Source organism: Pinus tabuliformis, chromosome 6 (genome assembly GCF_031772625.1).
Source record: "Pinus tabuliformis cultivar Carrire ecotype Pingquan chromosome 6, CPIR1, whole genome shotgun sequence".
In the NCBI taxonomy this organism is placed as follows: Eukaryota; Viridiplantae; Streptophyta; class Pinopsida; order Pinales; family Pinaceae; genus Pinus; species Pinus tabuliformis.
Genome location: NC_142292.1, coordinates 886,540,799 through 886,562,349, shown reverse-complemented (window position 1 = coordinate 886,562,349; position 21,551 = coordinate 886,540,799). Strand labels below are relative to the sequence as shown.

Below are 21,551 nucleotides of genomic sequence, written 5' to 3'. Positions count from 1 at the left end.
AAATCTAGGCTAGATAACCAATGCCCAAATGGCCAAAATTTAGGAAAATTGAAATTTTGCAATTTTTAGTTATTTTGACCAAATTAAATGTGTTTTAAGGGCTTATATATTACTGTTAAAAATAAAATTACAGTAGTGTTAAAATAGTCAAAAGCTAGGGTTTAGATAGCAAACTAAGAGGCCTTGGGGCCTTGTAGATGGCTAAGAAAACTTCCAATGAAGATGACCACCTGAAAAAACTATGTTAAACCCCAAAATCGCTGCACAACAAATTGTTAGAGGTAAAATGCCAATCCATTTAAAAAACCCTTGTTTGCAATGAGATCTAGCCTATGATGTCCCCACTGAATGTAAATAATTTATTACTACAGTTAAAACAAACTGGACACTATTATTATAAGTTTATATATATATATATATATATATATTATTTTGATTATGATAAGCATAAAGAGAATGTCTTGATAATGACAATTGTAAAATCTCACATGCCAGGTAGTTAGGATAGTCGATTACCTATCCCTAACTAATTTCCTTAAAGATTTATTCTCAAGGAAAAAGATCGAGAGGGTGATAGTACCTGAGATCAAGGAAAAGAGATGAAAAGGATATCGTGTTGATATGTCAAACGGATTTGCAAAGCTATGTCTAGTTAGGACCAGATAGCTGTGGCACCCTAAGACAGTGAGTCTTAAGATAAGAATCTTGCATCTGAGCAAATGGATCAGGGGGAGACTCAAGCTTGGAAGCTGGTCTCAAGGTTGGGAGGAAAATTGACTATTACAGTCATTTGGGCCTTGTTGACCACTACTGGTCAACTACCCATGCAGTACACCTCCTTTCTGTTGGCAGAGAAGGGTAGCTCCTGAGCGACATGTCCGTGCCAGCCTACAGTCATCGACAGCTTGATCTTTCCTGTTGTAAACCCAGTCTGCATGTTTGAATTGTAAATAATCTAAGCAGATCAGAGTCATGTATGTAAAGTTGCCTAGGTGGACCTAACTTTCTAATGACGATCTGCGTCTCGGGAGGTTTTTAGTCTCACCGATCCATGGATCGGCAGAGTTTTCCTTCAAACCCGACCCCAAAGCCGGGATGCATTTCGTTATTAGGACTTTAGGAGAATCCTAGCGTGTTAATCTGCTAGATTATAGTTGTGTCGCAGATCTGGGTGGTCTATGAGGGTCTATGTTAAAGTGGGTTCGTCCCCTTAAGATGTAAATTGTAAAAGTCATGATGTAATGTGTCTTGAGGGTTGAGAAATGTTTAAATCCCCTCGTGAGTCCTAGGTCCTAGGTCCTAGGGGATGTTTCCAACGGTTTGGTTCAAATGATCCATTTAGAACATAAATAAAATTAAAAAAATTAAAAAATTAAAAAATAAAAAAATAATAAAAATTCATAAAACAAAGCAAAAACCCTAAATAATAAAATAACAATATTTTTTGTGAACACATGCAAAATATCATTTTTAAATAAAATCGACGGATGAGATCAAGAGATGTCTTGATCCTCATCAACGGTCGAGATCAATTCTACATGGATCACCCAAAACTAGCCGTTGGGATCATTTCCTTCTTATAGGGTCTTAGGGGGTCATTTTACAGTTTTATCTGATCTGTGAGTCTGTACTGAAAGCTCTCTTGTAAACTGATTTCTGATTAATAAAAAGACTTTGGGGTTCAAACTGGCTGGTGTTACTCTCTGGAATTGCTGTGAGGTGTTTGCTTTTCTGCATATTTCAGTTTTCAACAGTTAAAATAGCTGATTTTTTTTTCAGAGCATTGTGAGTACAGGTATCTTGCTCACGTGCTAGGGTCTGAATGTTGTAGGGTTTCTGGAAAATGGCAGGTATCTCCATTTTCTCTTGAAATTTAGCAGCATTTCTTGCCCTTTTTCGCTGATGTTTGCTTGAGATGTGCAGGAAACTTTTAGGTGAAGGTTATTTGTGGGCGTTTGGGGAAGTTCTGGGCTGAACCAGCCGACTCCCACAAGCTGTTCTGTGCAGAGCCCAGCTGTTTGTGCCCTGGGTTAATCTTTTAGAGTTTACTTCTTGTTTTACATGAGGGATTTTCTTTATTTTCACAGTAAAGTTCAAATGTTTGATATCTTGAAAATGTTACTGCAATCATTGCTAAATTCGGCTGTGTAAGAGCTGTAAATTTCTGTAACTTTTGGTAAATTTTGAAGGGTTTCACTTTAAACTCTTGCATATATCTTTATGTGGCTGTAGCAGGGGTCAAACACTAAAATTTGAAGGGGACAACACCAGTAAACTACACTACGGATATCGTACAAGGAGCTGGCCATTGTATTGAAGTTTACTGCGCTGTCTTGTATACCAGGTTCCATTGTTTCCTTACTGTTGTAGCCTCTGTCAATAAATATGAAGTGATTGTCTGCGTTGGAAACGATTTACTGCTGCTGTCGACTGTGTATGAAACCCTATCGTGGCCCTCTCTATTTGCTGTTTGCGTGCATCAGATAAGTACCAAGCCGTCTTTGCTGCTATCACCCTCTGCCTGTTGAATTCATATGACTGTGCATTTCAAATTCATTTTCCAAGTAAGCATTGGGTTATGTATGTCATTTAAACCTGCAAGATAAAAAGCCATAGCTTAGCCGTCGTGTAGGCCTCCCAGGCCTCCCATCGTTTGCAATCTTCTGTTATCGCTGGCCAGGTTGCGTTCTTATTTTCGGATTCACGCCATCTGCATATTTCCCTTGAGTTTCGATTTGGTTCAAACGTCTGCATTCACAATTTATTTTGCCGGCATAGCCATAATTCCCCAGGCCTCCGTCGTGTTTTAGATTTACTCCCTCCCGCATCTGGTTATCTCGCCCTCGAATACAATCACGAAATAACCTGCTGGCCTTCTTTCCTGCGTGCTTTTTCCCTCTTATCATTGGATTGGTATAGAATATCAAAGAATTTCTTCTGCAGCTCGTTTTTTATTTGAAAGTGTTTGCTTGGGTTACGATTTGCTGGCTGGGGTCGCAATTTTCGTTTTTTGCTTTCAGCGTTTAAGCCGCCTCCATCAGCGTGGTCGTGGGGTTAGATCTTCACACCATTTTCGCTGCCCATTGCGTGTGCATTCGCGTTCCCTCTTCAGTTTCGTTCCCACTGAATCAGAATAAATTCGCTGTGGTTTTGAATGCGTTGAATCCGCTGTCTGTATTCATAGCAGATCAGTCGATCTTGTTTGCGGTCCGTCGTGCTCGGCTGTGCATCCATTTACTGAATACGCCATCACCTCATTTTTGTTTGCCGTCGAGTTATCCTCAGCAAATGCGTTTCACGTTTTTCGTGTCCATAGTGCCTCACGCTTAGGGTTTTAGTTATGTTTTGGTTCCCATTTAATTAGGTTTCAAATAGATTTAGCTTTAAGTTTTTCATAGTTTTGTTTTAGATTTTAATTAGTCTTTAGAATTAGGATTTTAATTAGATTTTAATTTTTTTTTCTCTAAGTAGTTTTCATAAAAAAAAAAAAAATCAACAAAAAAAAAAAGGGGAAAATGTCAGCATTTTGATTTCTATTAGTTTAGATTCAAGTACTTAGTCTTTAGATTTTAGTTTTAGATTTTAATTATTTTAGATTTTATTTTAGACTTTAATATTTAGCTTTAATTAGATTTCTAGATTTTAGTTTTATAGTTTAGATTTTTCTTTTTATTTAAAAAAAAAAAAAAAAAAAAAAAAAAAAAATTGTGGAAAATTATTTTGCCATCTTCAGTTGTTTATCATCGTACATCTTTCGTGCTGAGGTTTAAACACGAAATAAATATCTGGTTTCTCTGTCATTCAAAGCAAATTTATTTCTCTTAGTTTGCCGGATATCGTTATTTGAGGAGCTTTGTGGTTTTTACTGGATATCTAAAGCATCGTTCTATTTGTCTGATAATAAATGATTGTTGTCTGTGGCTCATATTCTTAGATCATTCAGTTAATAATCATTTAGATCTTGTAAGGCACTGGTCTGCTTTGTTTCATCAAATCTTTTTAGTGCTTGCCTCTATCGTGCATCTCGTCTCCCAGTCCAACTGCTTGGCAGTTGGCCTCCATCTTTCCTCAGGGTCTACCCCCCTTAGCCGTGGGAGACAGGCTTAAACGGAGAGACCGGGGATCAAAGTGACAGCCCCCGGTCTGAGCGTTGTCGTGCCAGTTTGCGCGACAACATTTTTTGGCGCCGTTGCCGGGGATAGAGTTTTTCTGTCCTTGGTCCTTGTTTTTCAAGCTTTTCCGTGCTTAGCTTCTTGTTCAAGTGGCGACTCCACTTCCTATATTATCTGCAAGAGTGTACACTAGAAGACATCCGAGCAGTCTGTGCAATCCTACTCCTGATCCTGAGAAGGTTTATAGGGTGCGATCACACAAACTCGCTTCTCGTACACTTCTTGGAAATCTTGGACAAGAAGCCCTCTCCGATATTCATTTGCTCTTTAAAGGTCAAGTTAAGCGCAGCACCATGAGTCTGTTTGCCCCTTGTGATTTTTCCAACATTCCTGGAGCCCCAAATGATATTCCATCTGTTGGGATAGACAAATTGCCTAGCTTTCATGGAGATAATGCCATTACTGTTAATTCCCATTTGCGTGATTTCAACATATGGATGGCTAAGTATGCTAGATCTCCTGATTTTGATCATGAAGATGTCAGGATGACCCTTTTTATCTTGACTCTAGGAGGTGATGCTCATGACTGGTATACAGAAAAACCTCCTAATTCTTTTAACTCTCTACACTCACTCATTAGTTCATTTAGAGAAAAATTTGGAGATAAGAGAGAGGGAAGGCATCTTGTAAGAGCTCTTACTCTGATGAAAAAGAGAGAAGACGAAACTGTTGAAGAATTTAATAGAAGGTTTAATGGTATTATTAGAGAATTACCTCAAGACTATAAACCTTCAGATAAAACTCTCCAAGATTTTTACATTGATGCCTTTGGTCCTGAACCTTCTTATGAGTTAAGGCGTGCTAAACTTGGTGATTATCGAGATTGCCAAGCCTTAGCTATAGAACTTGAAAAGGACAAGGCAGCTTCGGGGAAGTCTGAAATCCCAGGTTATGATAGGGCTGCTACAAAACTAAAGGAACCTAAGGGAAAAGCAGCCCAAGAGCCTGAAAATGAACTTGTTCTCAAATTGCTTCAGAAAATTGAAACCATGGAAATCAATCATAATAAGGAGATAAACACTTTGCAGAATAGGTTAATTCAAATGGAAAGGGCGCAACCGCAAAATTTTCAGCCTCGAAATAATAATAACAGAAATAGTAACTGGCAAAGAAAGGGTCAATCCAGTGAGCAGAGGCCCCCTAATCCGCTTACCAATCTGGTGGATGATGCTCCTCCTTACTGTCGTGCTTGTGCTGATTTTCACGAAGAATCCTCTTGTCTCATTATCAGAAGACTTTTCGACAATGGAATGTTTGGGACAGGTGAGCAAATAAACGTGGTAGGGAGCAAGTTTCCTTTGCCCATGAATGATTGGATAGAGGTTAAGGAAAGAAGCTATGATGTTGTGAATCCTCAATCCGCTTTTAGTATAAATAACCTTGAAGACGAAGATGACATTTTGGCTAGGTTATATGGTGAGAAGCCTTCTCCTGAGAAAATTCTGGAAATTGCTAGAGATAAGGGTTTGACATACCAGAGAAGGGATAAGGATCAGAGCGGGAATCAAATTCCTCCTCGAACTTTAAACCCTGGTATAAATTCGGGAATAGATGTCGATTTGGGGAGTTGGTTTAATAATGCTAAAATCTGGGTTCCCGTCTCTGAGATCGCTAAGATCCCTTCCCAAAGAGACAAATTACTAAAAGCAATTCAGGGTCCTCAAGTCAATGCTTCTCAACAGAAGATTCGTGAAGTTGACTATCATGACGCTCCTATTTATCTGCAAAGCGTAGATGCTAATAACAAGGATCATCAACCTTTCTTTATCACCTTGTTAGTCAATGGTTATAAATTGAATAACTGCATGTTGGATTCAGGTGCATCTGCTTGTGTTATGACTAAAAGGGTTATGGAACAGCTTAACTTAAGAGTTTCCAGACCCTACTATAATATATGCGCCATGGATTCTAAGAAGATCGAAGTACATGTTTAATCAAGGATTTGCAAGTTCATCTTTCGGTCTACCCAGACATCATGGTGGTTATGGATATTGTTGTTGTTGATGTACCTGATGCTTGGGGCATGCTGTTATCTAGAAAGTGGGCCTCTGATCTAGGGGGAAGCATTCAGATGAATTGGTCATATGCTATGATTCCTTCTCCCAGCGGTGACGGTTTCGTTAGACTAAATAGAGAGCCTGAGAGGAAATTTCATGTTGAAAATCCTAAAAAGCCTCATAACGAAATAATTAGAGAGCAATCTGACATCGGGAACTATGCTATCCTGTCTAACTTCATAACTCCTCCCGACGAAAAGGTCAAAAGTCTTAAAGATGAAGTCTGGTATATGTATTTCGATGGTGCGTTCTCTAGTCATGGTAAGGGTGCTGGAATTGTGCTTAAGTCTCCCCTTGGTCACGTATTCAAGTTTGCCTATCGTCTAGAATTTGAAGCAACCAACAATGTCGCTGAGTATGAAGCCATATTGTTGGGCCTTGAATTGGCCAAAGCTTTGAAGATTAAGTTGCTTAGCATAAAGGGGGATTCCGATTTGGTTATCATGCAGCTTAAGAACAAATTCACGTGTAGAAATCAGAGATTAAGAAACTATCGAAATGCTGTGTGGGATACTATGGAGCATTTCGATGCCCTTAACCTTGAAGCAATTCCTAGAGAGCTAAATAGTTCGGCGGATGAGCTTGCCGTAGCTGCTACCACTTTCCAGTTGTCTGACGAGTTAATTAACGATAAAATTAAAATGGAAGTAATATTCAGACCATCTGTTCCAGACAACTCAGAGCATTGGCAGGTTTTTAATGATGAAAAACAAGTCGTTCGTTTTCTCAATCATTTGGATGAGTTTGAGGATTTCCGGATAGTTTCTGGCGAGGATGGCTCTTTAGATCATGGACATATCATAAACCCTACTCCCAGAAATGTAGTTGCCTTAGAGCAACATTTTGATCGGCATGATGCCACGAAGCTGAGAGAAGAAGACAAGTTGGACCCAGGCGAGTACCTTGAAGTTAATATTGGTACTTCTGAAAATCCGAAGATGGTTAAAATCGGTAAAGGTACTAGTCTGGAGGAAAGGAAAAGGTTAATTGATTTACTTCGTGAATATCGAGATATTTTAGCTTTTTCCTATGATGAATTGAAGGGCTATAGGGAGGATATTATGGAGCATACTATTCCATTAAAGGACGAAAATGCTAGACCCTTCCGGCAGAAGCTTAGGCAGATTAATCCTAAGTTAGCCCCCCTGGTCCAGAAAGAGCTTACGAAAATGCTTGCAGCAGGGATCATCGCTCAAACTAGGCATTCGACATGGTGTTCGAATTTAGTGATTGTCAGGAAAAAGAATGGTACAATAAGACTTTGTGTTGATTTTAGAAACCTTAATCTAGCATGCAAAAAGGATAATTACCCTTTGCCAAAAATGGAAACTTTGTTGCAAAGAGTAACTGGGTCTGGAATGATGTCATTGCTAGATGGTTTTTCTGGGTATAATCAAGTTTGGGTTAAAAAGGAAGATCGACACAAGACCACATTCACAACACCATGGGGCACGTTTGAATACATCAGAATGCCATTTGGGTTAACAAATGCTGGGGCTACTTTCCAGAGGGCCATGGATTATGCCTTCAAAGGGTTAATTGGGAAAATCATCGAAATTTACCAAGACGATCTTACTGTTTTCTCTAAAGATGGTATCAGCCATATAGATCATCTTAGGAAAGTTTTCGATAAATGCAGAGAATATGGAATCTCTTTGAATCCGGCTAAATCTGTCTTTGGGGTAACTGAAGGGAAACTTCTGGGTCATATCATTTCTAAGGAAGGAGTCAAGGTCGATCCTGAACGTGTTGAAGCAATTCAAAAGATTCCTCTCCCGCACAACCTCAAGTCCCTTCAGTCTTTCCTTGGAAAGATAAATTTTATTAGAAGATTTATCCCGAATTATGCGGAAATAGCTAAACCCATTCAAAGTCTTCTGAAGAAGGATGTGAAATTTGTCTGGCAAGAAGAGGGCAAAAGGGCTTTCCAAGAAATCAAGTCTGCTATCGCGAAGGCTCCTGTCCTTGTTAGTCCTGATTACTCCAAAGATTTCATGATTTTTTCTTTCGCTTCTGAGGATACCATTGCCGGTGTCTTACTTCAAAAGAATAGAGAGGGTCACGAGCAGCCTATTGCTTTCATGAGTAGAGCACTTCAAAACTCCGAATTGAAGTACAATACCATGGAAAAGCAGGCTTATGCCCTGGTCAAGTCTCTTAAGCATTTTAAAACTTATGTGGGTTATTCTAAGATCATTGCTTTCGTCCCACATTCTGCTGTTAAGGACATATTAACTCAAACTGATTGCTTAGGGACTCGTGCTAGGTGGGTTACTAAGATACAGGAGTATGATTTAGAAATTAGACCCACCAAGCTGATCAAAGGCCAAGGTTTAGCTCAAATGTTAACTGAAAGTAATGAAAAGACTCTTGGTTTGTTCTGCCTTGACGATCTTTCTTCACCAGAATTAAGAAGGTTAGCTGAGCATGAATGGTATGAGGACATAGTTTACTACTTAACAAATCTTGCATGTCCTAATCACTTAGTCGCTCATAAGAGAAGGGCTCTTAGACTAAAAGCCACTAAGTACTGCCTTATGAAGGATGGCCTTGGATGGAGAAATCCAGAGGGCATAGTGCTTAGGTGTGTTGACGATGTTGAGTCCAAAAGATTAATTTCCGAATTTCATTCAGGATTTTGTGGTGGTCATTATGCCGCTAGAACTACTGCCCACAAAATCCTGAGAGCTGGCTATTATTGGCCTTCGATTTTTTCTGATGTGCACAAGTTTGTTAGAACGTGTCAAGCCTGTCAATTGTTCACTGGGAAGCAGAAGCTTGCTGCCCTTCCTCTACAGCCTGTTATTGTAGAGGCACCTTTTCAGCATTGGGGTCTGGACTTCATAGGGAAGTTCCATGAAAATTCTAGCAATGGCTACTCTTGGATTTTGACTGCTACTGATTACTTCACTAAATGGGTAGAAGCCATTCCTGCTAAGAATGCCACTGAAAAGGTGATTATGGATTTCATTGAGAATAACATCATTACTAGATTTGGTGTCCCCGCTAAAATCACTACGGACAATGCCAAGGCTTTTAGTTCTTCAGAGTTTACATCTTTCTGTTTCAAATATGGCATTGTCTTATCTCATTCGTCGAATTACTATCCTCAGGGTAATGGTTTGGCTGAATCAAGTAATAAAAATCTCATAACCATTATCAAGAAAATAGTAGGAGATAACAAGAAGTCTTGGGACAGCAAAATCAAGTATGCTTTGTGGGCAGACAGAATTACTAAGAAGAAATCTACTGGTAAATCTCCCTTTGAATTGGTTTATGGCTTGGATGTTACCTTACCTGTGCACCTAAAATTGCCAGCCTATCAGCTTCTCCAAAATTTTTCCACTGATAAGGATGTTGTTCAGAATAGGATAGATCAGATTGTGGAATTAGATGAGACTCGTCGGACAGCTTTTGAAACTATATGCAAAAATCAATCTAATATTAAGAAAAGCTTTGATAAATGCTCTAGATCTAGATCTTTGCAGGTTGGAGATATGGTTTTACTTTGGGATCGCAAAAATGAAAAACCAGGAAAGCATAAAAAGTTTGACAGCTTGTGGTTGGGACCGTACATCATTAGAGACATAGCTGGACCAAAGTCATTCCACTTGAGCAGATTGGATGGTGAGCCACTTCATCTACCAGCGAACGGCCAAATGCTCAAGCTTTTCTTCAGAGATGATATCTGATGCCATGGGGCATCTTTTGTATTGTATTTCTATCCCTACTCCTTGTCTTTTCAGCATTTCATTTCTGTTTTCAGGATTAGATCTACTTTTCATGTTATTAGTTAGTCAATAAATGAAGAGCTTTTATCTTTCCTGTACTTAATGCATATGATGATTTGGGAATGGACGCTACTTATTTTTATTTGTGTGTTGTATGGATGCAGATTCTGGATTCTCACATTCCTACCAGTGCAGCAACGTGTCCCCAAGTAGAGCCAAATGTTGACCACTACTGGTCAACTACCCATGCAGTACACCTCCTTTCTGTTGGCAGAGAAGGGTAGCTCCTGAGCGACATGTCCGTGCCAGCCTACAGTCATCGACAGCTTGATCTTTCCTGTTGTAAACCCAGTCTGCATGTTTGAATTGTAAATAATCTAAGCAGATCAGAGTCATGTATGTAAAGTTGCCTAGGTGGACCTAACTTTCTAATGACGATCTGCGTCCCGGGAGGTTTTTAGTCTCACCGATCCATGGATCGGCAGAGTTTTCCTTCAAACCCGACCCCAAAGCCGGGATGCATTTCGTTATTAGGACTTTAGGAGAATCCTAGCGTGTTAATCTGCTAAATTATAGTTGTGTCGCAGATCTGGGTGGTCTATGAGGGTCTATGTTAAAGTGGGTTCGTCCCCTTAAGATGTAAATTGTAAAAGTCATGATGTAATGTGTCTTGAGGGTTGAGAAATGTTTAAATCCCCTCGTGAGTCATAGGTCCTAGGTCCTAGGGGATGTTTCCAACGGTTTGGTTCAAATGATCCATTTAGAACATAAATAAAATTAAAAAATAAAATTAAAAAAATTAAAAAATTAAAAAAAAAAAAAATAATAATAATAATAATAAAAATTCATAAAACAAAGCAAAAACCCTAAATAATAAAATAACAATATTTTTTGTGAACACATGCAAAATATCATTTTTAAATAAAATCGACGGATGAGATCAAGAGATGTCTTGATCCTCATCAACGGTCGAGATCAGTTCTACATGGATCACCCAAAACTAGCCGTTGGGATCATTTCCTTCTTATAGGGTCTTAGGGGGTCATTTTACAGTTTTATCTGATTTGTGAGTCTGTACTGAAAGCTCTCTTGTAAACTGATTTCTGATTAATAAAAAGACTTTGGGGTTCAAACTGGCTGGTGTTACTCTCTGGAATTGCTGTGAGGTGTTTGCTTTTCTGCATATTTCAGTTTTCAACAGTTAAAATAGCTGATTTTTTTTCAGAGCATTGTGAGTACAGGTATCTTGCTCACGTGCTAGGGTCTGAATGTTGTAGGGTTTCTGGAAAATGGCAGGTATCTCCATTTTCTCTTGAAATTTAGCAGCATTTCTTGCCCTTTTTCGCTGATGTTTGCTTGAGATGTGCAGGAAACTTTTAGGTGAAGGTTATTTGTGGGCGTTTGGGGAAGTTCTGGGCTGAACCAGCCGACTCCCACAAGCTGTTCTGTGCAGAGCCCAGCTGTTTGTGCCCTGGGTTAATCTTTTAGAGTTTACTTCTTGTTTTACATGAGGGATTTTCTTTATTTTCACAGTAAAGTTCAAATGTTTGATATCTTGAAAATGTTACTGCAATCATTGCTAAATTCGGCTGTGTAAGAGCTGTAAATTTCTGTAACTTTTGGTAAATTTTGAAGGGTTTCACTTTAAACTCTTGCATATATCTTTATGTGGCTGTAGCAGGGGTCAAACACTGAAATTTGAAGGGGACAACACCAGTAAACTACACTACGGATATCGTACAAGGAGCTGGCCATTGTATTGAAGTTTATTGCGCTGTCTTGTATACCAGGTTCCATTGTTTCCTTACTGATGTAGCCTCTGTCAATAAATATGAAGTGATTGTCTGCGTTGGAAACGATTTACTGCTGCTGTCGACTGTGTATGAAACCCTATCGTGGCCCTCTCTATTTGCTGTTTGCGTGCATCAGATAAGTACCAAGCCGTCTTTGCTGCTATCACCCTCTGCCTGTTGAATTCATATGACTGTGCATTTCAAATTCGTTTTCCAAGTAAGCATTGGGTTATGTATGTCATTTAAACCTGCAAGATAAAAAGCCATAGCTTAGCCGTCGTGTAGGCCTCCCATCGTTTGCAATCTTCTGTTATCGCTGGCCAGGTTGCGTTCTTATTTTCGGATTCACGCCATCTGCATATTTCCCTTGAGTTTCGATTTGGTTCAAACGTCTGCATTCACAATTTATTTTGCCGGCATAGCCATAATTCCCCAGGCCTCCGTCGTGTTTTAGATTTACTCCCTCTCGCATCTGGTTATCTCACCCTCGAATACAATCACGAAATAACCTGCTGGCCTTCTTTCCTGCGTGCTTTTTCCCTCTTATCATTGGATTGGTATAGAATATCAAAGAATTTCTTCTGCAGCTCGTTTTTTATTTGAAAGTGTTTGCTTGGGTTACGATTTGCTGGCTGGGGTCGCAATTTTCGTTTTTTTGCTTTCAGCGTTTGAGCCGCCTCCATCAGCGTGGTCGTGGGGTTAGATCTTCACACCATTTTCGCTGCCCATTGCGTGTGCATTCGCGTTCCCTCTTCAGTTTCGTTCCCACTGAATCAGAATAAATTCGCTGTGGTTTTGAATGCGTTGAATCCGCTGTCTGTATTCATAGCAGATCAGTCGATCTTGTTTGCGGTCCGTCGTGCTCGGCTGTGCATCCATTTACTGAATACGCCATCACCTCATTTTTGTTTGCCGTCGAGTTATCCTCAGCAAATGCGTTTCACGTTTTTGGTGTCCATAGTGCCTCACGCGTAGGGTTTTAGTTATGTTTTGGTTCCCATTTAATTAGGTTTCAAATAGATTTAGCTTTAAGTTTTTCATAGTTTTGTTTTAGATTTTAATTAGTCTTTAGAATTAGGATTTTAATTAGATTTTAATTTTTTTTTCTCTAAGTAGTTTTCATAAAAAAAAAAAAAAATCAACAAAAAAAAAAGGGGAAAATGTCAGCATTTTGATTTCTATTAGTTTAGATTCAAGTACTTAGTCTTTAGATTTTAGTTTTAGATTTTAATTATTTTAGATTTTATTTTAGACTTTAATATTTAGCTTTAATTAGATTTCTAGATTTTAGTTTTATAGTTTAGATTTTTCTTTTTATTTAAAAAAAAAAAAAAAAAAAAAAATTAATTGTGGAAAATTATTTTGCCATCTTCAGTTGTTTATCATCGTACATATTTCGTGCTGAGGTTTAAACACGAAATAAATATCTGGTTTCTCTGTTCATTCAAAGCAAATTTATTTCTCTTAGTTTGCCGGATATCGTTATTTGAGGAGCTTTGTGGTTTTTACTGGATATCTAAAGCATCGTTCTATTTGTCTGATAATAAATGATTGTTGTCTGTGGCTCATATTCTTAGATCATTCAGTTAATAATCATTTAGATCTTGTAAGGCACTGGTCTGCTTTGTTTCATCAAATCTTTTTAGTGCTTGCCTCTATCGTGCATCTCGTCTCCCAGTCCAACTGCTTGGCAGTTGGCCTCCATCTTTCCTCAGGGTCTACCCCCCTTAGCCGTGGGAGACAGGCTTAAATGGAGAGACCGGGGATCAGAGTGACAGCCCCCGGTCTGAGCGTTGTCGTGCCAGTTTGCGCGACAACAGGCCTAAATAGTAACAATAGCTATGGAAAAACAGATAGAAGTTCTCTACAAAAAGCCCAACTGAAGTAGCTGAGAGAACATATTACATGCATACATTCGGCACCAATTCAGTTAATAATCATTTAGATCTTGTAAGGCACTGGTCTGCTTTGTTTCATCAAATCTTTTTAGTGCTTGCCTCTATCGTGCATCTCGTCTCCCAGTCCAACTGCTTGGCAGTTGGCCTCCATCTTTCCTCAGGGTCTACCCCCCTTAGCCGTGGGAGACAGGCTTAAACGGAGAGACCGGGGATCAGAGTGACAGCCCCCGGTCTGAGCGTTGTCGTGCCAGTTTGCGCGACAACAGGCCTAAATAGTAACAATAGCTATGGAAAAACAGATAGAAGTTCTCTACAAAAAGCCCAACTGAAGTAGCTGAGAGAACATATTACATGCATACATTCGGCACCAATTCTTTTAAGAGAAATAAATTTCAAATTTCAAATTAAACAAGCTCAAGCTTGAGTCCAAGTCTGCGAAAATAGAGGCGGTTCAGACCGCACGACAGACCCTAAAGGAAAAAGAGTAGTAGCCTAGAATGGCACTGCCGGTCCTCAATAAATATTAACACAACTGAGATAACACCCTACACAGAGTCGAAGAGTTTATGCTCTGACAAAACCCAGGTCTGCAAATACAATAAGGCAGGTTGGAAGCCCAAACCCTTAACAAAGTTTCATATATCCCATTTAATTCCTCTTCACATACCCAGTGCGAAGGCGAAGTTGGTATCCCGCAATCAAGGGCAAGGGGGCGAGACCTGAGCTTCCCTGGCAAGTTCGTGCTATGTAAGCCCTCAGGAGAAACCTTGCAAACAACAAAGAAACCATAGTTATGCAGTATAAAACAATGATAGAAACACAAACTTGTATAAGTAAATGAAATACCAGATTTGTACAAAGTAAAATGGTGATGGTAAACAATCACTAATAATACAAGAAAAACTGGATACCTGTCGAGCGATATTCTGACCGAGAAGCTCCGGAGGACAAAGATAACAAGAAGAGTCGCTACAACCCAACAATCGAAGTCTCGGACATCCACAAGCTACGAAGAACATGAAGGAGTCTCACCAAGAGTCCATGCGCAAAAGAGGAATAGAGAAAACCTGTGAAATCCTGCAGCCATGGAGTCTGAGCGGAGGAGTTCAGATGAACAATGAGGAAAATGAACAAACACGCCGCGAAGAATGACAAGGAGATGTGTCATTACCTCATCGTCGTTCAATGCCGTGCTACCTGATGGATTGTGGATGGGGTGACCATCCCAAGACACCACTCAACAACTGGAAGGCACGCAGAACAAACCAGAAGACCGGAACCAGCACTAGGGGGGTTAAGGCTAAATGCATTAGGAGATTAAGTGAGCGTGTGGAGGGTATGTCATAGTGGCATATTAACCGGAGTCTTATGTACAACTAGGCATAATGTGGATATGTGAACTGGCGTACAAAATAATAAATGAGTTTTAATTGTATATTCTTTTATGCAGTTTAGTGTTATAATAAATTTAAAAAAAATTGTATTGGAGATGTGACATAGCCCTTGTAGGGATTATGGCCTTCTTAATGCTTGCAAAATAGGTCCCAAACACAAGCCTTTTAGGTTGGGTAAGGGCTAGGGCCTTCAGAAAATGGGCTTCTTCCCCGATTTGAAAATAAACAACCTACAAAAATTAACTGAAAGCATTAGATGTCTAGGGTTTTTGAGGCCTCCAATGCCAATTTCTTCCTCAACCCTGAAACAAATTTAGAATAGAAACTCAAATACCCAATAAAAAAATAAATTTATAAATTTCAAAACCACAAATATATACAAAATCTCAAGAAACACAAAACCCCAATTAGCAAAAACAATTTACAAATTTAATAAACAAATCTATTCACAAAATTTACAAATATACTACAGTTTTGAAATAAAAATTTTGAGAATTTTTTTCAATGTTCCACAGGGACTCGCCCCCCCCCCCCCCTAGGGGTCTAGTTTCCTTGCTCCCCCACGCTCCGGGGACTTGGGGACGAGTAGGGGATGTTTCCCCATGCTCCCAAAATGGAGGAAACTCAGGGGGACGTGCCAGGGAAACGTTTCCCTTCCCTGAGGGGGCGTTTCTGAAAAGGGGAACGTGGGGGGGTGTGGGGGGACGAGAGGGGACAAGGGGGGGGGTGGGAGAGGGGGCGTAGGGGGACAAGGGGGGACGTGGCACACCTTTAATGCATTAAAAACCATTTAATTAACTAAACGCTGAACTTAATCTTTAATTAAGAGTTAATTAACATTTAGGGTTTTGGAAAATCGTTGTTTCATGTTATAAAAACGGCACCCTGAACCATGAACAACACACTCACAGCCTTTGCAAGTTCGCTGAGCGCTCCACTCATAGCGTTGGATTTCATTGTTCGAATTTTAATAAACAGTGCTTGTATCATTATTGATTGTATTAGGAATTTTATACAAAAGGTAAATTACCTAAAAAAAGTCAGTGAATTAATACAATTTGTTGAAAGTGCAAGCTTGGAAAACCAAGACCTTGAATCGGTTCAATATGGGCTCTCCCCGTTCATGGTGATAGTAGGTTTAGGAAAAGAGCCTACTGTCACATGTTCTGAAAAGTGGATCTGACTTTTTTGTTTCCAGGAACCAATTAACCACAAGTATGGGTGAAAAATCCGACTTGTAAAAACTTAAAAGACTGCCTCCTTGAATACCATGCATTGTGTTGATGAGAACTGACTGAAATATAATATTGTTGATATAATAAGACCTAATTAAAATACAGAATGTTAATATTCCACTAGCCACCCAACTACTTTCCTATATGATTTCTCAAAATTCTACCCTGACATCTAATTTTGATCCCATGAGAACTTAAAGGGTTCAAAATATACATTCGCTCAAAGGAAAAAACCAGCAGGATCTGTAAAATGGAAACTAACTAAGCAGTCTAACAACATGAAAAGAAGAGAGTAACTTCCACTTACGTGTCTACCATTTTTTGCATGAGATTGCCGATGGAAAAATCTATGGCACAAGGTTATCGTTGTTGCAATGGTTACCTGGGAACTGAATAAACAATAGACAGTCAGCCTATTACTATATTAGGCCTATGGTCTTTACCTGTGGAAAAAGCATCCAGGTTCCGTATAGTCCAAGTTCCAAAAATGATTTCTTTTAGACTTTTTCTCTAGGTTAGCAGTATCTAAAACAGAATTGTGAAGGTATATCAGACCTATGGGCTAGTCCTATGGAAGCATTGCCAAATAGGCTATTCATATATTAATATTATCAGTTGAAAATCTACGGCCTACCTAACTAATATGTCAAGAACTTAGAAGTCTAGTTTCTCAAAATCTTTATACATAATCCACTATAGTTCTGAGTTCTCTCTATGTTTAAGTTTTCTTATAAGGACAGTTCTCTCTTTGTTTAAGTTTTCTTCTAAGAAGGATTGTGTAAATTTTCAAATTCATTGCTTTCTTGCTCTAGGAATCCATATCAATGATCATGCTTTGCAACTTTTCAATTCAAACCAAATTGTCATAGTGGACTCAATTAATAAATTATATTTTATATTTATAAATTTTTAAGACCCTGACGCTCCCCCACTTTTCCTAAAAAATGGTAGGGAGCTTTTGCATGGGCCGCTCCCGCGCCCCCTTGCTCCCTCGCCCCCTTATCCCGAAACCTTGGTGGAACATTGTTTTTTTTTCTTTTTTATGGAGTTTTTTCTTTGATGAATGGCTAAAAATACTTTAGAAACTCAATGCACACTATAATCTTAGCGAAGATTAAATCCACCATACAAATATTTGTGATCAAAGCAAAATAATTCCTGCCCAACTTTGTGAACTTGGAGACCAAGGACTGAATACCTGCAAACACTATGTATTTATCTCAAGACAATTGGTTAATCATATGGAGAATCAAACCACCTAAGATTAACCCAAACTATTAATAACATGATTTTATCTCCATTTAATGAAAACAGATATTACCAATATTCAACACAACATAGGAAAGCCCGTAATCAGTGCATACCACAAATCGTGAACATGGAACACCTTGAAATTGCACTCCAAAGTCTTTATTATGATAGAAAAATAGTGCCCAACGGGACAATACTTTACATGAAAGCTTTAACAATGATTTTCTAGCCAGAGATCATTTTGCTAGAGACTCATATGACTCTAATTTATAGCTAAATCCTCCTTGTGGAAAATAACCGCTAGTTTCTTTGATCCTTGTCAAAATAATCTTGGCCGTTGATAAACTCTTGAAGATCTTTTAATCTTAGCCATTGAATTTTTATTTTTGAGGAATTTTCGAATTTCTCATTTAACTCCATTTTTATTAGCTCAAAATTAATTATTTTGAGCTAATTTCCTCAAAAATTTGACTTTGACTTAACCACCAAGGTCCAAGGGTCCAAATTTTCTTGAAATATACAATATTCCCTTGGTGGAGGACCTTCAAAAATTACTTCTTTTAAGACCCACGAATTTTTCCACTTGGAGAATTAATTTTCCTAAGACAATTTAATTTGACTCTAATTAATTAATTTTCTGGCTTAGGATTTATTTAATTTTTTGCCAGAAAAATTAATTAATTTTCACATGAGGGGATTTAATATTTTTTCCACCCTCATTTACATAAGATGTTTACATTTACAACCCTCAAAGGGGGAATACACATTTGGCTTAGACCCTCAAGACACATACCCAATTCTGCGACACAACATGATCTAGTAGACCAAGTGATTTGTAATAAAATAATTTAGCCAACTAGCTTAAATTATTCCCAAATCACTTTTACATAAGACTCGACTAGAACACTAGGATTCACCTAAGACTTTGACGAAGAATTCCACCCTAGCTTTGGGGTGAGGCTGGAGGGAAAAACTCTGCCGACCATCTGTGTTTAGAAACACACATGAATCAGTGAGACGAAAAACCTCCTAGGATGAAACTTTTTGCCAAAATAATAGGCTTACCTAGGTTGTTACATACACTCAAGGTCTTACTAGGATCATTTACATTACATAACTTGCAGAATGGGTTTATAATGACACATAAGATTGTTGATAGATGATCTGATCCTGTTGAAAAAATTTGTACTTCTACTTCCTTGGAATTTTAACAAATATGAGTGCAACAAGTCCCTAAGTAGCTAAGGAGCAGCAGTGAGCAAGAAGACTCAAAGTGTTGTGGCCTTGAAGGACTAAGGAGCAACTAGTGAGCTTGAAGATGTGTTGGTTGTAGATGAACTTATGATGAACTAGAGGGCAGATTGGAGAGCTGAGTTCAGTGGCCTAAAAGAGTTGGTGCATTGATATAAGCAATGTTGTATACCGGAAGCGAAGGACCCGCAGTGCTCAGAATAGGATTGAGAAGTCGTGATGGTGCACAACATCAGCTAGATGATCAATCTATCTTGTTCTCGTATTCTTGTACTAGTGGATATATGAGGGTCATTATCCTTGGTATGAGATCCCTAGGTTGTTGTATTATCAGTTTGATTAATATAACGAAGTTGGGTTGTTGTATAAATTTGTAAAAAGTTGTGTATATTTTGTGCACTAGTAGATTTACTGTTGTATATTGTTTCGCTGTGCAAAGGAGTCTTGTTGTGATATTTGGATTGGTAGCATCAGTGACTTAAGATTCTATCCTAGATTCTAGTATCATGGAAAAACAACATAAAGAATCTCCAATCAGTTTGGAAATTTGTGAAGATCAAAATATCTACATTTTAAAAATAAAAAATTTAAATTATTATTTTTTTAATACACACTTCCCATTTCTCCACCATATCCAGATCTATATACAGTTAACTTAGTAATAATAAGAGAAGAAACCTTGAATCTAACATGTTGAAATACTTTTATTGCAGGCATGTTTAATCTGGTCAGGAAAGGCATTGGGAATAAAGAATTCTCTGGAACAAACCGCTATCTTGGAGATCTGGGACATACGGTAATTATCTATTCATGGCCTAAAATATCTGTTCATCTGCTTCTGAAAGGAAGTTGGGCATTGTTTTCTTTATGCATAAAAATTCATTTCAGCTTGTTTGAAATGTCAAGAAATACAATGGAAGGGATAGGATGTCCATGACTAAAAAACATATTTATCATCATTATATGGCTAGAACATAATCCCAGCATAAATCTTCCGCTTAGAACATTATTTTTATTGATTACAGATAAAGACAGCTGGGTCAAATGTCTTATTTGAAGCAGTAAGAGAAGTCTCAGATAATGTCATGAAGGGGGCCGAAACAAGTGGTTTTAATGGAATGGTATGTCGTTTGATTAATTAATCTAATTGCCGTAATAAATAATCCTCAATCTGTGTCCTTGTGCAAGTATTGTTTTATCATAGTATATATAAGTAAAGATATCTCTCAATGCCCTATTTATACGTGTAAGGATTGCAAATTACGAATTCTGTTAAAGAATTTCAGTTTTACTAGAAGGTTATTTTACCAGATCTATTGGAAAATTCCATGAATCTACATATATAAGAGTGGCACGCAGCACATGTTTCATTTCTTTCTAAAATGTCATTAGTCTGAACCACTGGGCCTTGTGTATCCTGCAACTGAAGGTGCATGGTTTCTATCGTGGCATTTTAAAACTAGCTATGGAACCGTCAGTATTAGGTACAGCTGCTGTTAAGGGTGGCTATACTTATCAAATTAAGCTTGAACACAGTGCTGACATGGATGAGGTATGCCTAATTTTTGTGTCATTCGTTCCGTAATTATTTGTTGAGCACCCAATTTCATTAGGAATCGAGGACATGGTTTGAGATATTGTGTCCCAGAATAGATGATAATGTCATGGGTTACCAGCAGCATCGATAGCAATTCTATTGTTTCTTAAGTTAGACTATTGCCATACATGTAGCATAAGCATCATAGGCTTTTTCATCTTTCAAAGATCATATGTTTAATGAGTCAATTTATTGGATTGATTCTTGCAGTTATACATTGAAGGATATCTACAGGCAATGTTAGATGCTTTGTTTAAGCAAAGCTATTTAAGAGTTAAAGTAGTTGATGATCAGGTACGAAAAACTATTCACCAAAGGGATATTTAGTCATGTGTTTTCTCTGTTTGTTTGACATGATGGATAGCTTTATAGAAATATCTGGTTGGTAGTTTGTGATAAATGGTAATGGCATGAGCTAGTCTAGATTGATGACTTATTCTGTGACATGATTCTCTATTCCCAAAGTAGTTCATATAATGATTACCCAAAATAAATAGGACAACAGTGAGAAATTCCATAAGCAATGAATAATATGTATTGAATATATAATATGAGAGATCCTTACAATAGCATGCAATGTTGTGCGTAAGTATACATTGAATGGTCATATGAATAAACATGTGGTTAGACTTTGGTTATTCAATATTGTTTATTATTATTAGCTTATGTGTATTTATGTATGCTACAGATGGCTTATTTCATGACGTGATTCTCTATTCCCATATAATAATTTGTCAGTGCTCATGATTTATTCTCATATCTATGGGTGATTTATGTGAAATACACATGCTACACTGAAAATAGGAAAATTTTCTGTTATGTAAAAAAATTAGTTAATTTTAGGTTATTGTTTAATTTTAGGTTTAGTTAGATGAAAGGGCACGATCATAAGATCATGCCCTTTCCTAAAGGGTGCCCATGGCAGTATATAAGCCAGGCAGCCCACTGTAAAACAATCATCATCTGTCTATTCTTTTATTAATAAATTATTTCTATATATATTTCTGTTTATCCAGAAGTTTTTACACTTCATCTGGTATCAGAGCCAACCGCTGCTACAGCTCTTGTTCGCCCCTCGTACAGTCTGTTGTCTGTGCTTACTGCTAGTTTCATTCTGCCCTGTCCACGTCCATATACACAGTCAAACCACCGTTGTTCTGTCATACTTCACT

General features: G+C 38.2%; 1 protein-coding gene across 3 annotated transcripts in view; it reads left to right on the top strand.

The window, feature by feature from the left end:
• LOC149261751 (vacuolar protein sorting-associated protein, putative (DUF1162)) overlaps positions 1 to 21,551 on the top strand; it is a 528,477-nt gene that overhangs the window by 439,015 nt on the left and 67,911 nt on the right. For all 3 annotated transcript variants that reach the window (XM_089422755.1, XM_089422751.1, XM_089422743.1), the window contains 4 exons: positions 19,496 to 19,578; positions 19,808 to 19,903; positions 20,212 to 20,334; positions 20,590 to 20,673. In XM_089422755.1, the coding sequence (XP_089278881.1) occupies positions 19,496 to 19,578; positions 19,808 to 19,903; positions 20,212 to 20,334; positions 20,590 to 20,673 (386 nt within the window). The remainder of the gene's footprint in view (positions 1 to 19,495; positions 19,579 to 19,807; positions 19,904 to 20,211; positions 20,335 to 20,589; positions 20,674 to 21,551) is intronic.